Source organism: Micromesistius poutassou (genome assembly GCF_964030765.1).
Source record: "Micromesistius poutassou genome assembly, chromosome: 10".
NCBI classification, from domain to species: Eukaryota; Metazoa; Chordata; class Actinopteri; order Gadiformes; family Gadidae; genus Micromesistius; species Micromesistius poutassou.
The window spans coordinates 14,138,046-14,152,797 of NC_140280.1; the positions used below are offsets into that span (position 1 = coordinate 14,138,046).

Sequence of the window (14,752 nt, forward strand, 5' to 3'; positions counted from 1 at the left end):
TAACTGTCTACACATGCTGAGAGTTTACAGCGCTGCCATGGTGACCGCGGTGGGTATCAATGGTATCAATTCATGGGGGACCGGGACTCGAGCTGTTTCCCAGCATGCTTCTCTTTCCTGCTCACACCAAAAACATGTTTACTCATGCTGATGCTTCCATTATTAATGTCTAGTTAACGTCAAATAATAATTACTATTGAAAACCTTCTCTTGTCAAAAAAAAGAACTTGATGGATTTCCTAACCCTGCTGTCTTACTAAAAACGCCATGTTACATGTTAGGTTGTCCGAAGAACCCAAACTTTCAAAACCAGCCTGAACTAGATCAAAACCCAATCCCGTCAGAATTTGAGGCATAATATATTTTGTCATAAACTGCTTACTTGCGGCATGTCAGAGCTAACAATATTGTATGTAAACCCCCCCCCCCTTTGGCCATTAGCCTGCTGTGCTGCTGTGGTACATTTGGTTCACCTGGGGGCCTTGGAATCAGCTAGGGAAGGGGTGGGAGTGGGATCACAGAGGACTTGAGCAGGTGAACACGCCCTGAATCATTCTCCACCGTCTTAGTGAGGAACACGCAGGTACGATGTGGTGGCTGAATACATAGTGGGGGAATGGGTCTGCATCAGAAAATGAGCTGGGTACACTCTGTGTGGATCACTGGGGCCCTTGTGGCCCTAGTGAGGGGACAGCACACTATGATGGAAGGTAGGCCTCTGTGAAGATTGCTTTTGTTGATGTTGTATATGAAAATGTTGTATTGTGTGTGGGAGATTTGTATTATTACAATGCTTTGTTTTAGTCACAAGTTTTACGCCTTTAATACATTCATTCGTATTGGTCCACATTTAGTGGAAATTTAGTCAAATTTGGAGCTTTTATACAAGGTGACTCCCAGATGAGACTTCCAGATAGATGGCTAAGTATGGATAAGTAAGATAAGTATGGATCACGCTATACATGCAGAGCGTCAGAGATAAAAACACACATGCATCTTGGAAGGTAAAACTTTACATAAGGGTATATTAATTAACCATTAATTAACATTAGTTAATGCAGTAATGATAATTGCTATATAGCATTAGCACAGTGGTTAGGGTAAGGGCTAGTGGGTTAGTAAGTTAGGGTTAAACCTAATGCTATAAAATAATGTATGAATATATACAGTAGTTATCATGAACACCATGAGTAAATATGAACACTATCAGTAAACTGATTACTAGACCATAAGTTGTTGTTAATTTACTGTTAGTAAATGCTTAATACTGCATTAACTCATGCTAATAAATGTTTTATTAATGTAACCTTAGTGTCAGGTGTTGTCTTTTGGAATTCAACAACTTAACATCTGTCTCCATGAAAAACTGAACAATGCAACACTTTCTCTTTGCTTTTCGGTAATTCTAGGAAATGACTTATCGAAGACAGGGTACCACCTCTGCACCGTCAATGAGACCAGGAAAGTGAGTGGGTTGGTGTTTCATGCGGTCCCTTACATCATACAAAGACACTGCGGGGGCTGGCTGCCATGGAGGATGTGTAATGTCACTCTTTACCGAATGACCCCCCTGCCGGAGTACAAAGAGGTCACCCGGGAGGTCACGAGATGCTGCCATGGTTACGTACACATGGGCCACTACTGTGTGCTGCGTGAGTCAATTTCCTCTTGACATTTCATATTTACTGTATGTGGTAGACCCTTTTATCCAAAGTGACTTGAAGTGAATTCAGAGACATGTAATCTTTACGTGCTTGAGGTTACCTCAGTATATTTAAATATTGGTTCACACTTTGACAGTGTCAAAGAGTAGTAGACAACACAACATAATGAATCTCTAGCCAGGCTCATGATTAAAATCCCTACTACATAATAGATTATGACATATAGTATTCATATTTGAATATATAGTGAGCTAGAGTAATTCAATACCCTCATATCGACAGCCTATCAGTAAACATCCTTGATCAAGATGTCTACCCCTACCTGCCTGCAACATCCATCTCAAGTTGCATTGGATGAAAGCGTCTGCTAAATAAATAAATACCCAGTAAATACTATGATAACATCATATGTTTATTTGGAGTCATCCGCTAACAAGACTTCAGTGTTAATGTATATACATAAGCGTCTTACATTGAGTTATATCTCGTCATTCAGCACTCAACAGAACCAGGGAGTTCACTACCAAGCCGGGGTTCTGCCCGACCACAGCTGAAGAACCACTTGACGGCTGCCAAACCTGTGTTTGGGACATCGACTGCCCAGGTTGGCAGAAATGCTGCCAAACGTTGAATTGTTCCCAATGTGTCAACCCTGCCAGTAAGTACTTATTCAGTGATTATTTTAGTTTAGTATTTTAGTAATTTTAGTAGTTAGAATTAGTTTTATTTTGTAACATGGTTCTTATCTTGTAATCTTCTTTTTTTGGAGGCCCAATCCCTTGTTTTCTTGTCTGCGTTATGTGTGTTAAAAGCAAAGTGTCATCTTTTTCAGCGTTTACACATTACGTAGCCAACGGAGGATGGAGCCTCAATGTGACGGTGACAGTGAAGACCGATTACCATGTCATGATGGCCTTGGATAAAGGACTTCTTAACCACTCACAATTGTTGCACGCCATGGTATGCTAGTAATGAATGCAAAAAACGGGCTCATTGGTTTAAAGAATGTCATTATATTTTGCTGCTTTTCATAATTTTGAATTTTGGAAGGAAGCTACCTCCTGCGAAAGCATACTTTATGTGATTGATTCTCTGAACATTTGTCTTTAATTGAACTCATGGCAATTTCTGTGTCGTGCATGTCTGTATCCCTGCTAGGTGAGCGGGGCGCTGAACTCCTCAGATGTTTCTGTCCAGTATCTCAGCTCGCGTCCAGTGGATCCTCACAGGACAGCTACGTCTCTGATAATTGGCTGTGATGCTACACTCTCCCTGGACGACACCACGGCCATTATGCATAGGCTCCTCAGGGACATATCAGAGGTGTCCTCTGTAACAGTGGAAGGTAAGGACAATCTCATGGTCAGGAAGATTACCATGAGGAACTCAAATAAGCACTCCCTTGTCTCTCGCAGATGGTAAGTAAATGAATACTATAGTTACTACTATAGTTAATACTATATTTTATACCAAGCTAAAATGTCATTTATTTATTCAAAAGACACAAAATAAAATGTAACGTCTATGGGCCAGGAGGCGTCTCATCATTGAGCAGACTTGTTCTGGAAAGTATGTGGATCCTGCATCATCCCACATACTTGTTAGTAATAGGCCTCCATTCTATGTTATTGGTTACAGCAGAATACAAAAGCAGAAATAAATAATAATCATCCACCAGAAAGTAAATAGTGTCTGTAAGCTGTCCTAGTGATATGTATCATAAATTGACACGGTTACATGCTTAATGATTGCGAGTGTCTAGCAGTCTAGCTTTTTGGTTGCTCCTGTGTATGGAAGTTTGTGATTCATGATGTTCTCCAGAACTCAGTGTTCAGGAAGTGTGAGTCAGTAAACCGCCACAGATACTTCTTTTTGACGGTCATCTGTGGGACGCTTCCTGCATCGCTGGAAAAACTATGACCACTACACGCACCCACACAAACACACATGAATCTAACAGTTTATCACTGATTCCTTACAAAAAGGATATAAACACATTTCAATCCGAACCACCAAACCACTATTTAAACGATAGCTTTAATTACCAACCAATCATTAGTATTTGGTGAACCATTTCAAGGAAATGCCGCATGGGTAATACTGTGGTGTTATATATATAAATATACACCACAATATTTAATGCAAATGTTGCATTAAATGTTGCTTGTAGTGCATTCAACATATACCCAAAGTGCATGCCCAGCCTTGCAGTTCAGTATACCTTATTATTCTGCACGACTATTCTGCTACTGCATATACCTCTGCCTCATAAACCTACTCGTTACTTCACAAGCACACAATGTGTCTTCATTTGTCAACACAGACATGGATGAGTGTGCGCACACTGCTCTCCGTAATTGCTCCCCTCACGCCGAGTGTAACAACACTGAGGCCTCCTACCACTGCACCTGTCGCCACGGCTACACAGACGTTCTTCCCCAAAATGCTGGAGCATCGTGTGAAGGTGTGTTGGCGAGGGGCAGCTCTCTCTGTCAATGGGTGGACATGATATATATTGTATGTGTGCGTGTTTGTGTGTCTGTGTGTGTGTTTGCGATACAGAGAGAGGATGAGACTTTTTATAGAGACTATAAATAGTTGTGTGTCGGAGTGACTCAGAGATCATTTCTGTCTCAGCAGCGGGGTATTGTAACGAGGATAGGGATTCATAAACTCGTATATCAAACAGCATATAGAAATACAGTGCATGATATGTACCTTACATGGGGACATAAATACATTACCCTATTTCCTCTAAGCACAACAATGAAAAAATAGTTACATGGGGCATTGAAACTCCCGTGTCTAGTTTTGCTAGTCTACAATCGTGGCGAATATGTTTGCATTTAACCTACGGAGGACGACCTTGACATCTCTCATCTTTTTGATTTCCAGTTGACCAGACACCCACCAATGCAACCACCTCTATCAACGGACAAACTGGACCCCCAAGCCCAAGCCCCTCTGCCACCCCTGGACCCACCCTGGACGGCCCTGCCGAGAACCCCACCCTAGTGGTGGTCACCTCTCCCGACCCCAGCCAGCCTACAACAGCTCAGAGCACCGCAAGTGAGACTGTGAGCCCCTCAGATGCAGCCCCGACCACCCTGCAGACAAGCGCCACTCCCGACACAAGCACCATGCCACCTGAGGAGACGCCCACGTGTGGTACGAAGTACACGCACCCATCTCCTGTAAATGTTGAGAAGGCAACAGGAATGTGTAACTACATGTCATTTTAGCAGGACTCTCACTTGAATTGCTCTTCGTCATCTTCTTCTTCTTCTCAACCTTCCCACAACGACCAACCAGCTCCTTCCCAGCTCACCCAACTGTCTTCATCCCACATCACGGGAACATCGTTCTGCCTGTCCTGGTCTGGCCCGACCCAGAGCAACCAGACAAGCTACCTGGTGGATGTGAGAGATGGGTCGGAGATCATCAGTCACCTGGAGACCAATGAGACCAAGGTGAAAGTGACAGGTCTGGATCCTGGGGTGCTCTACAGTGTTACCGTCACCCCCTATGCATGTGACGCCCAAGGGGAGAGTCACCAATTGAATGTGAAGACAGGTAAGTCAATTACAGGGATATTGTTATTGTCCCAACCTGTTTTCACTCAAGGCCCACTTCCCAGTGTCAAATGTGTTTGAGGCCTGTAGCCGAAGACTAAAATACTATACCATGGCTCAATTGTATGATGCCTTATATCAGAAAAATTATGAATGCAGTGCATAATTGTGAGTGTGTATCACTCACAGGTATTTTTTTACTATAGATAGGTTTTGGATAACATAATGACCATTGTGCATTTTTATACGTAATTATACAATCCCTTCCCTTCCCTTTCCCTCAGCTGCTCAGACCCTTAAGGCCACTGCAAGAGTGACCAATATGAACTTCACTGATGACTTCCTCAACTCAAGCAGTCAGGCTTACTTCAACTTCTCCACGAGTATTAAAGAAGAAGTATGTTGGTCACTCATAACCATCTCCATAGCTATTATTCCTATTTTTCTGTGATTACTTGCCATTATTAAGGTAACGCAATAATTGACCTGTGCTGTGTCCATCCCTAATCCATCCATCCATCCACCACCCATCCATCCGTCCCTCCCTTGTTACCAACAGATATACAAGTCTCTCTCTCCAGAGCTCAGAGAACTGGTGGATTCTGGCAAGGTGAGAATCGAGATCACCAGCCTGTCACCGGGCAGTGTGGTTGTCAACTTCTCCATCGTCTACGATGTGAGCTCCATCGAGCTCAACGTGTCCTCTGCAGTGCTGAGCTCCCTGTTAAACAGCACCAAATACAGTGTGGATGAAAACAGCACAAGTGTATCTGGTATGTATCTATCACTGCATGTTCCATGATAGCATAGTTGAGCTGTTTTGACTCCCAGACAAGCAAGGTTTTATGTTAAGAGCCCAATGTCCCCAGAGTCCATGTAGACATCCTTGTACAAGATGAAGTGGGTATCAAATGTCATTTTTTTTCTTCATTCCTATAGATCTTGATGAATGCGCTTCAGGGCTGAATGACAAACTGTTGAATGACTGTTCCCAAAATGCCACATGCAATAACACCTGGGGCTCCTACACATGTGTTTGTAAGGATGGCTTTGAGGATATGGACTCTGATGGGCAAGGACGAGTCTGTGGAGGTAAATGGTCTGGGAGACCCTATGTTCATTTGTAGTATTGTGTGTTTAAATAACATTATAAGAATAATACAATTGTCTAGATGTTTGTTGGATGTTCTCTAAAACTCGATATTTCCCCTTGTTCTCTCTGTAGATACCCGTACCCCTTCCTTAGCCCCGCCCACCCCTGTAGACACTGCTACCCCTTCCTTAGCCCCGCCCACCACTGTACCTATCACTACCTCTACCTTAGCCCCGCCCACCACTGTACCTATTACTACCTCTACCTTAGCCCCACCCACCACTGTAGCTATCACTACCTCTTCCTTAGCCCCGCCCATCACTTTACCTATCACTACCTCTACTTTAGCCCCGCCCACCACTGTACCTATTACTACCTCTACCTTAGCCCCGCCCACCACTGTACCTATTACTACCTCTACCTTAGCCCCGCCCACCACTGGAGCTATCACTACCTCTTCCTTAGCCCCGCCCATCTCTTTACCTATCACTACCTCTTCCTTAGCCCCGCCCACCACTGTAGCTATCACTACCTCTACTTTAGCCCCGCCCACCACTGTACCTATTACTACCTCTTCCTTAGCCCTGCCTACCACTTTACCTATCACTACCTCTTCTTTAGCCCCGCCCACTACTGTACTTCCTACCACCACTTCCTTAGACCCGCCCACCACTGTACTTCCTACCACCACTTCCATGAACCAATTCCCTAGCATGCCCCCCATTAAGAAAGGGCTTCCACCAATCTCTGTGGAATGCAGCCTGAAGGCCGTCATGGTGACAGTAGCCAAGGATTTTCTGCAGACCAACCAAATCAGTTTGCTGTCACTCCACCTCGGCCAGGCGTCCAACCTCCCACTCACCCTCAACAAAACCCATGTGCGACTGACGGCGGCGTGGAACCACACCACACTGCTGAGCGTCAGTGTTTTTACATTTTTAATCAATCATATCATATGGCCTTACTCAATACTCAATACTCAACAGCTTATTTTGTTGCTGAAAGTGCACTTTGTTGTATCCTTTTTGAGAAAATACACAATGAAAAATGATTCAAAATGTGGGTTTGTATGTAGAACGACTCCTACCTCACAGCCAAGGTGACCCTATTCAACAGCCCGGAGCTGTTGACGAACAGCAGCACGCGCATGGCGCACAAACTGGAGGTGCCCATCCGATGCACCTACAGGAAGAGCATCTTCATCTCCGCAAACTTTGGTGACATGGGGTAGAGTCTCCACACAGTCGAATAGCATTGTTTGATTTTGGATTCTTTGTGTAGCTGTTTATCTGTAGGGGTAACATGGGTGCTGCAAACGTTGACGCTTCTGCCATTTCCAGATACAACATGGATATAGACCCTATATCGGCCTCGGGCTCCTTCAAAGTGATCATTCAGTTGCTGAACGGCACCTCGCCCCTGCCGCACAACTACACCTTGTCCCCCGACGAGGAGGTGGTGGTGAAGGTCTCCATCAACACCTCCGCCGAGGACATGAGGCTGGTCATCAGCAAGTGCTGGGCCACCCCTACCAGAAATCGACAGGACAGCCCCAGCTACATTTTCCTGAACAGCGGGTATGTGTGTTACCCAGGGTAAAATTACATTACTGCTGTTACCCAGTCTGAGGCTTGGGAGAGTATTTGGAGGGGATTGGGGGGGGGGGGGGGGGGGGGGCTATCGCCTATAAAACGTGTGTATACATTTTGTTGTTTATGAATTGTGTGTGTCCAGCTGTCCCCTGCCCGACTCCTACACTGCCATAATAAGCAACGGGAACACGAGCTCTTCCTCGCTGTCCGTGCGGATCTTCTCCTTCGTGGAGTTGGATGTGCTCTACCTCCACTGCCAGGTCCAGATCTGTGTGGAGATGGGATTGGCGACTTGTGTACCTGTGAGGACTTTCACTGTTTACCGATGTTGCGCTCCTTTTCCCCCTGCCGACTTGAAGCCAGTCAACCAATCAAATGTGTTCTTTCAGGACTGCAGCGAGAGGAAGGCCCGCCTCACCAGAACAGTTGATACACTTGTCGGTTCCTCTGGGGCTTTGATACGAGAGCACGAGTGTGAGTGGTTTCCCTCTCTCTCTCTCCCAAAATGATGATAAACTAGAACATGTTTGCAGTAGATATGTTTGCTCATCCATATAATGTGTATTGAACCGACAAGAGCAACTTCACCAATTTTAGTTGAGTGTGTTTTTAAATGAATTTATGATGACTCATATCCGAGTTGTGTATTCAAAGTTTATTGGTTGAATGTAGTAATAGATAGAGCTATCCCGCTGTAAAGGGTTACACAAGGCATTATTTGTATCACCATCACTATTGCGTACATCAAGTTGATTCAGGCAGGATCTGTGTGATCTGTGACTTGTCCTGAATGAACTTTCACAGATAACCTAGAGACGGAAACTGATATACTCCAAGTCGTGGGCTTCAGCTTTCTGGGAATCAGCATAATGTTGATCTTTATGGCAAGTTTCATCTGCCTCATCTTCTACCAGAGAAACCGCATCGGCCACTACAACTTCAACATCAAACCCAAGCAGGACGACTTCACCTTCCATGTCTTCAATACGTAGGGATTCAATGAGGCTGGCATTATGTACCTTGTCATAGGTTTGTCATAAGTGTCATTAATGATTTAATTTCATTGTATAAATGTTTTAAAGCCACATCACGCAATGAATTGTCATCGATTCACGCTGTAGCATATACATCATAGTGTATATTATATGTATTTTAAAGCTAACCAAAGTCTGTTGAATTCAGTTCAACAATTGCCAGGGAAAAATGTAGTCAAAGATACCAATGTAACGCACTCTCGCTCAATATTTTTCTACATAGACGAAATGAGAGTTACTCTTTTATGTACTTGAACAGATGCAATGAACAGATGATTGAGTTGATGATGATGATAAAGTTGGCTGTAACAATTAATCTCAAGTGGCTTTGTGTTATGCTGTATCCACACACTTGAGGGTGCTAGTGTTGCAGTTTTTCAAAGAAGTAAACAGATAACAAGATGGCTGCCTGCATGTGCGGGATAGAGGTCCTCTCCTCGGTCAGGTCAGGCGATTATCAGATGCTTGGTGATAAGTAACATGAGCCAGTCGCAAACAAGAGGCATCTGGAACACCTTTCGGCATTTGTGGCAGGCATTTATGGATCGCGCCCAATGCACATTGTTGTCATTAGACACATGATAACCAAAATGTTTCCCGGGTGAAATACCTCCACGCGTTCAGAGTGTAGAGGTGAAGCCGCCGCATGGTGCGCTACCTGACATTACACAAGAGGACGTTTCTCTGAGGATGCTGTTCCCTGGAGACGGTGATGAATGAATAATACGTCGGGTGGCTGGTGGCTAGGCACGTTACCATCTGGGGAGCTGTAGCTGAACCCCACCCCCCAACGCTGATTAGCCCATTCTGCCGCCTGAGATCCTCTGCCCGGTTGCCATGACATCCGTGGCCACGCGCAGCCTCCGTGTGCCCTGGAGGGATCGAGGGAGGCATAGAAGGAGAGTGATGAAATATAGAGGACGCGTTTCGCGCGTTTCCAATCCAGGATGTGTGTGTGTGTGTGTGTGTGTGTGTGTGTGTGTGTGTGTGTGTGTGTGTGTGTGTGTGTGTGTGTGTGCGTGTGCGTGTGTCTTCATAATTCCCTCACATTTGTTTTCCACAAACGAAATTTTAAAATGCTAAATGATACAAAACGACCGTATAGGCAGAACATGTAGGCCTTAGGGTATGTGAGGTTTGCCTTGGAGTAACAAGGTCTGATTCAAGTTGCAGATTTAAAGACCCGCAATTCATATATTCAGGTATTTAGTATATAGGTATTTATTTAGTAGGTATTTAGTCTGATTCATGCCTGCAGCGTTGTTGTGTATCCAACGTGTGTGGCCTTTATGTCATCACAGCCCCTGCTCCTCCTCAGCTCACCTCCCCTTCCCCATTCCTTTGGGGTCAGTGTGCCCCTGAACCACAAGCCTTCGTCCTTGATTTATTGTGTGTGTGTGTGTGTGTGTGTGTGTGTGTGTGTGTGTGTGTGTCCCAAGGCTTTTACACTGGACCCACCTCTCACAGGTCAGGCCTAATTAGCGCTGGAACACCTCTGCAGTGTACATAACCAGGCCTGAGCCTCAGCTAAAGGATCCTTAAGGAGCATAATTACATTAAGCCTTCTCAGTTACACGGGGGAATTCTGATGGTAGGGTAGAGAGTGCAGAATTAAGAAATGTATACAGGTTTATATAGCCATTCAGCAGAGACCTTTGACCAAAGGGACAATGAATGTAGATATATTCAATTTCTCATCAGGTAAGGGCTAGACTGGCTCAAGGATGCCTATGTGTAGACTGTGGGCATTGGGATTGGACCCAAGAACCTTTCGAGTCAAACACTTCTATAGTAGCATTTTGCGGATATGATAGCCTCTATTACTTTACTTACTTGGTTCTTAATTGTGAGGCCTTCATCGAAATGGCTGATGGAGATGAACAAGCAAGTTTATCTAGATCGACACGTGGTGCTATTTTGGTCCATTGTTCCTCTGTTTATTTTATTTTTTTATTTAACCTTTATTTGACCAGAAAAGTCCCACTGAGATTAAAAACCTCTTTTTCAAGGGAGTCCTGGCCAAGAGCAGCAAAAAAGGCAGCAAAAGTTACAGTTACAACATACAGACATGAATTAAAATTAAGAAAAACAGTTACAAGTAAAGGAGGTCGTCTCAAGTGCTCTCAGCCGGGATTTAAAAGCATTCAAAGAAATCAGGTCTGTTATTTTCCAGTCTTTTTGCAGCGTGTTCCATGTAGAAGGAGCAGAGTACATGAAAGCCCTTTTTCCCAATTCTGTGCGGGCAAATGGAACAGACAGCAAAAACTGATAATTTGAACGCAAACCAGAAGAATCAACACTTCTTCGTGTGATTAGATTACAGATGTAGGAGGCCAGTAGTCCAAGCATGGCCTTGTATATAAAAGTGCACCAGTGTCCCAGCCTCCTGGTGGACAAAGAAGGCCATCCCACTCGAGAATACAATTCACAATGATGGGTCAGGGCTCCACAGTTAGTTGTTATCCTGTTTTCGTGTATGTTTGGGATTCCTTGAGGCCAGTCTATCCATATAGATGCCAACTATTCTTTCATAGTAATAGTATTTAGTGTAGAACTCATCCAAATCAACTATTAACTGTGGTCACCATACAAATCAAGTTTGTATGGTGAAGTTTAACCCCGCCACCTCACCTTATCTCAGATACACCCACAGTGGCCGCTCCCTGTATTGCACCGAGTCAATTAAATATAGAGTCTGTCGCAGTGCCCAAATAAATTGCAAAAACATCCCTAGATTTTCTTTTTATATATCAGACGGAAAAGGCATTTTGTTTTTACCACTGGTTTCTTTTTAAGAAAATTAAAGAGACAGATTATTGGGAACACAACAGGGAAACCATTGACAGTGTGAATTAGAACATTATGGGTAAGATGAAGCCACCCAAGACCGTAACAGTGATAGGAAATGTTGTTTTATTTTACATAGCACTGTCACTGTTGAGGGTTTAGGCTACACCCACTGATCAATGGAGGAATAAACACAGCCCTCTGTTTAGAAAGGAGAAATAACCATTACCAACAGTGTCTGGTTTCTGTATGCTTCATAATCTTTGAGTTTGAGAGTCGCCATGCCAAGCCTATAGGAGGAACACCTTAATATGTTATTTCCGGGAGAGGAAACCCCTTCAAAAACATAATCCACACACAAAGGTCCTCTGTGTTTGAACCAAGTGCCCTCCTTACTGCAACGCTGCACACCAACATAAACAACAACAGCAGGGGGCCACTGAAAAAAAGACAATAGATTATAGCAACTTTCAAGCGTGTTTATTTACATTTCTACTGATTCACATACAATAATGTCAGTTTGTTTGTTATACATTTATAGAAGCACTTAATGGTGTGGTTATTCTGAACAGTATGGCATTAAAACATTGTTTTGAAAACAATATAATGTGACCTGAAATTAATATATAGCACCGCTGGAATAATGCTCTGGATGAGAAACATGAGACATGTCTCAAACATGCGTGTGTCCGACCTACAGTATGTGAAAACAGAACACTTTTAGGGTTATGGAGCAATAATCTCTTTTGCTAAATATATTCTAGTCACACGTCGTCATGGTAACACTTTTTTTTTACAGGCTATTCCATAATTTCAATTCAACAGAGACCAATATGAAGGTCAAATGTAGACTATTAATGAGCTAGGTTCTGTTTGGTAGTTTTCTGTACACATATGCACCCTGAACTTTACCGGTAGGTAAGAATTCTATATATAAAATCTTTGCCAAAGAAAAATATCACAGCCTTCTTTTAATTTGTTAATATCTGATAAATATATAGTATATGCATATGATACATTCATCATCGTTGATATTACACTTCCTAATGTTAGCGTTGTTACTGGAAACCCATATACTGACTTTACTAAATCATTTCTGTGCACCTTTTTTTTGTCCATTTTACCTTTGCATTAATCACTCCCCAAATAATTTGTATTCATGGTTTTGTTGTTTTGTATTATTATCATCACTCAGATATTTTATGAGGAAATAACAGTCTGCGAAATAAAGCGTTACCCAAACATTATATATGTACACTACCACTGATATCTCCATCTCATCCTGTAAGAGACGTCGCTTGGGTTGGATAGTCGTCGTGCTAATCCGCCGGTTTTACGTCGGGCGCGAAGCGGACCACCCCGGTGGTCCGGCGGGGCTCGGGTCTTACCACGAGAGGTTCTGACTCTCCTCCAGCAGCACCCTGGGCACCACGATGATCGGCTCGGAGACCCTCGTCATGAGCTTCCCTTTAGCCAGTGCACAGTTTACATACCAACGAAGAGGAAGAAAGAGGGGGAGAGAGAGACATAGAGAGAGAGAGAGAGAGAAAGAGAGAGACACACACACAAACACAAACACAGGATGAGGCATTTCTCCAGATCAACAACATCTGTGTAGCTGAGCACTCTGTGACCACTCATTCGGGATGATTGATGTGGAGAGAATGACTAATTAGAATAGAAAGTAGTCATTAGTACTTTTCAAAACAATTGACGGATTTACTTCAAATGGAAGTTGAAGTAAACCATGGGGAGCCTGCTAGCATTTGTCAAGAATCCACACCCAAAGGTTTAACTATCTAAATTTGTATTGGTTTGTATCTTTATAATCTGCTGGTTTAAAGCCAATCCAAGTTGCATTTGTATTATATATAGCTATAGTAGCAAATACAGCAAGGACATTACAGACCATTCTCTTTATAGTCTTCTCCAAAAGAGCCAGCCAGAGCCAGTTCCAATTCATACTTACCCTCAGTTGAGTTTAACAATGAAAAGTATTCAATACTTAAAACGCTCGAGATAATGCCCCAAAAACTGTTGAATGGAATTAAAATATTTGGTGAAAAAATGTGTTTCCAGTACAGAAGAAAGAAAAACACACGATTCAAGATTCAACAAAAGATTGAAGATAACAGTTTCACAGAGTCCAATATATCGGCAGAAAATGCACAACGGGTAAATCTTAAAATCGGAAAGGGTCTGATGATCCCTCCAATGTGATCATCGAAACATTAAACCATTCAACCAATCATATTCATGCAACCGTGCAATGGGTTATGCCCGGCATCCTGGCTGCATCCCGGTCCACAACGGGCAGATGTTTCGCGGATGACCAACGATGGCTTGAGGGAACCTCAAGGCTTCCTGCGCACAAGCAACGTAAGATGGCCTTGCATCTTGCATGTAGGACAGAGCCGGCATGCATTGCAGAGAGAGCCGTTCCCTCCCGGACACTATAGTATCCATATGGAAGAGAAATACATGCAATGTCTATTTTTAGTCGAATGTCTGAATGGGAATTCTGGAGTGTCTGGCGAGTTCACGTACATGGAAGAGGAAATACCGGAACCTCGCTTGCATCAAGTATGTGATGGGTGACCACAGAGACGCAGGTGTGCTGCTGTGACGCAAACAATAAATTTGGAAGGGTTCGGCTCCTTCATCGGCATGTATGAATAGGAATGGGTGGTAATTGGGGCTTGCGGTTGTTGTTGTTGTTGTTGTTGTTGTTGTCGGTTTCTTGTTGTGTTGTAGTAATTTGTCATTACCTGGGATCTGGTAGCGTACAGCCCCACAGGTGTTGCTTTAGGGTCTGCACCCAGCCAATGTCTCGGATTGGCTGGCAGAGTTGTATGTAGTGGTGCTGTTTTAGCACAACCCTTTAAATGAATCAGAATGTCACTCATTAGCACTCTGGAACACAAGGCTCAAACAGCAAGACTTACTCAAACATAGTCCATCCATGTAACCTGAAGATGAGGAGTAAATTACGATGGGTTTCAGTCAATAT

The 14,752-nt window shown here is 43.5% G+C and overlaps 2 protein-coding genes across 2 annotated transcripts in view; one reads left to right on the top strand and one right to left on the bottom strand.

The window, feature by feature from the left end:
- Positions 1 to 1,561: 1,561 nt before the first annotated feature.
- umodl1 (uromodulin-like 1) lies at positions 1,562 to 8,913 on the top strand (the record flags this gene model as incomplete). Its single annotated transcript, XM_084474240.1, has 17 exons — positions 1,562 to 1,652; positions 2,161 to 2,268; positions 2,497 to 2,624; positions 2,823 to 3,009; positions 3,080 to 3,082; positions 3,988 to 4,128; positions 4,560 to 4,832; positions 4,977 to 5,237; positions 5,521 to 5,633; positions 5,796 to 6,002; positions 6,462 to 6,467; positions 7,058 to 7,249; positions 7,405 to 7,556; positions 7,670 to 7,906; positions 8,064 to 8,223; positions 8,281 to 8,395; positions 8,726 to 8,913. The coding sequence occupies 17 exons, from the start codon at positions 1,562 to 1,564 to the stop codon at positions 8,911 to 8,913; spliced, it is 2,562 nt and encodes an 853-aa protein (XP_084330366.1).
- A 3,293-nt stretch (positions 8,914 to 12,206) lies between these two features.
- map6a (microtubule-associated protein 6a) overlaps positions 12,207 to 14,752 on the bottom strand; it is a gene marked incomplete at its 5' end in the record, with an annotated part of 14,033 nt that continues 11,487 nt past the window's right edge. The window contains 2 exons of the mRNA XM_084474490.1: positions 12,207 to 13,209; positions 14,511 to 14,621. Of these exons, the coding sequence (XP_084330616.1) occupies positions 13,062 to 13,209; positions 14,511 to 14,621 (259 nt within the window). The 3' untranslated portion in view covers positions 12,207 to 13,061. The remainder of the gene's footprint in view (positions 13,210 to 14,510; positions 14,622 to 14,752) is intronic.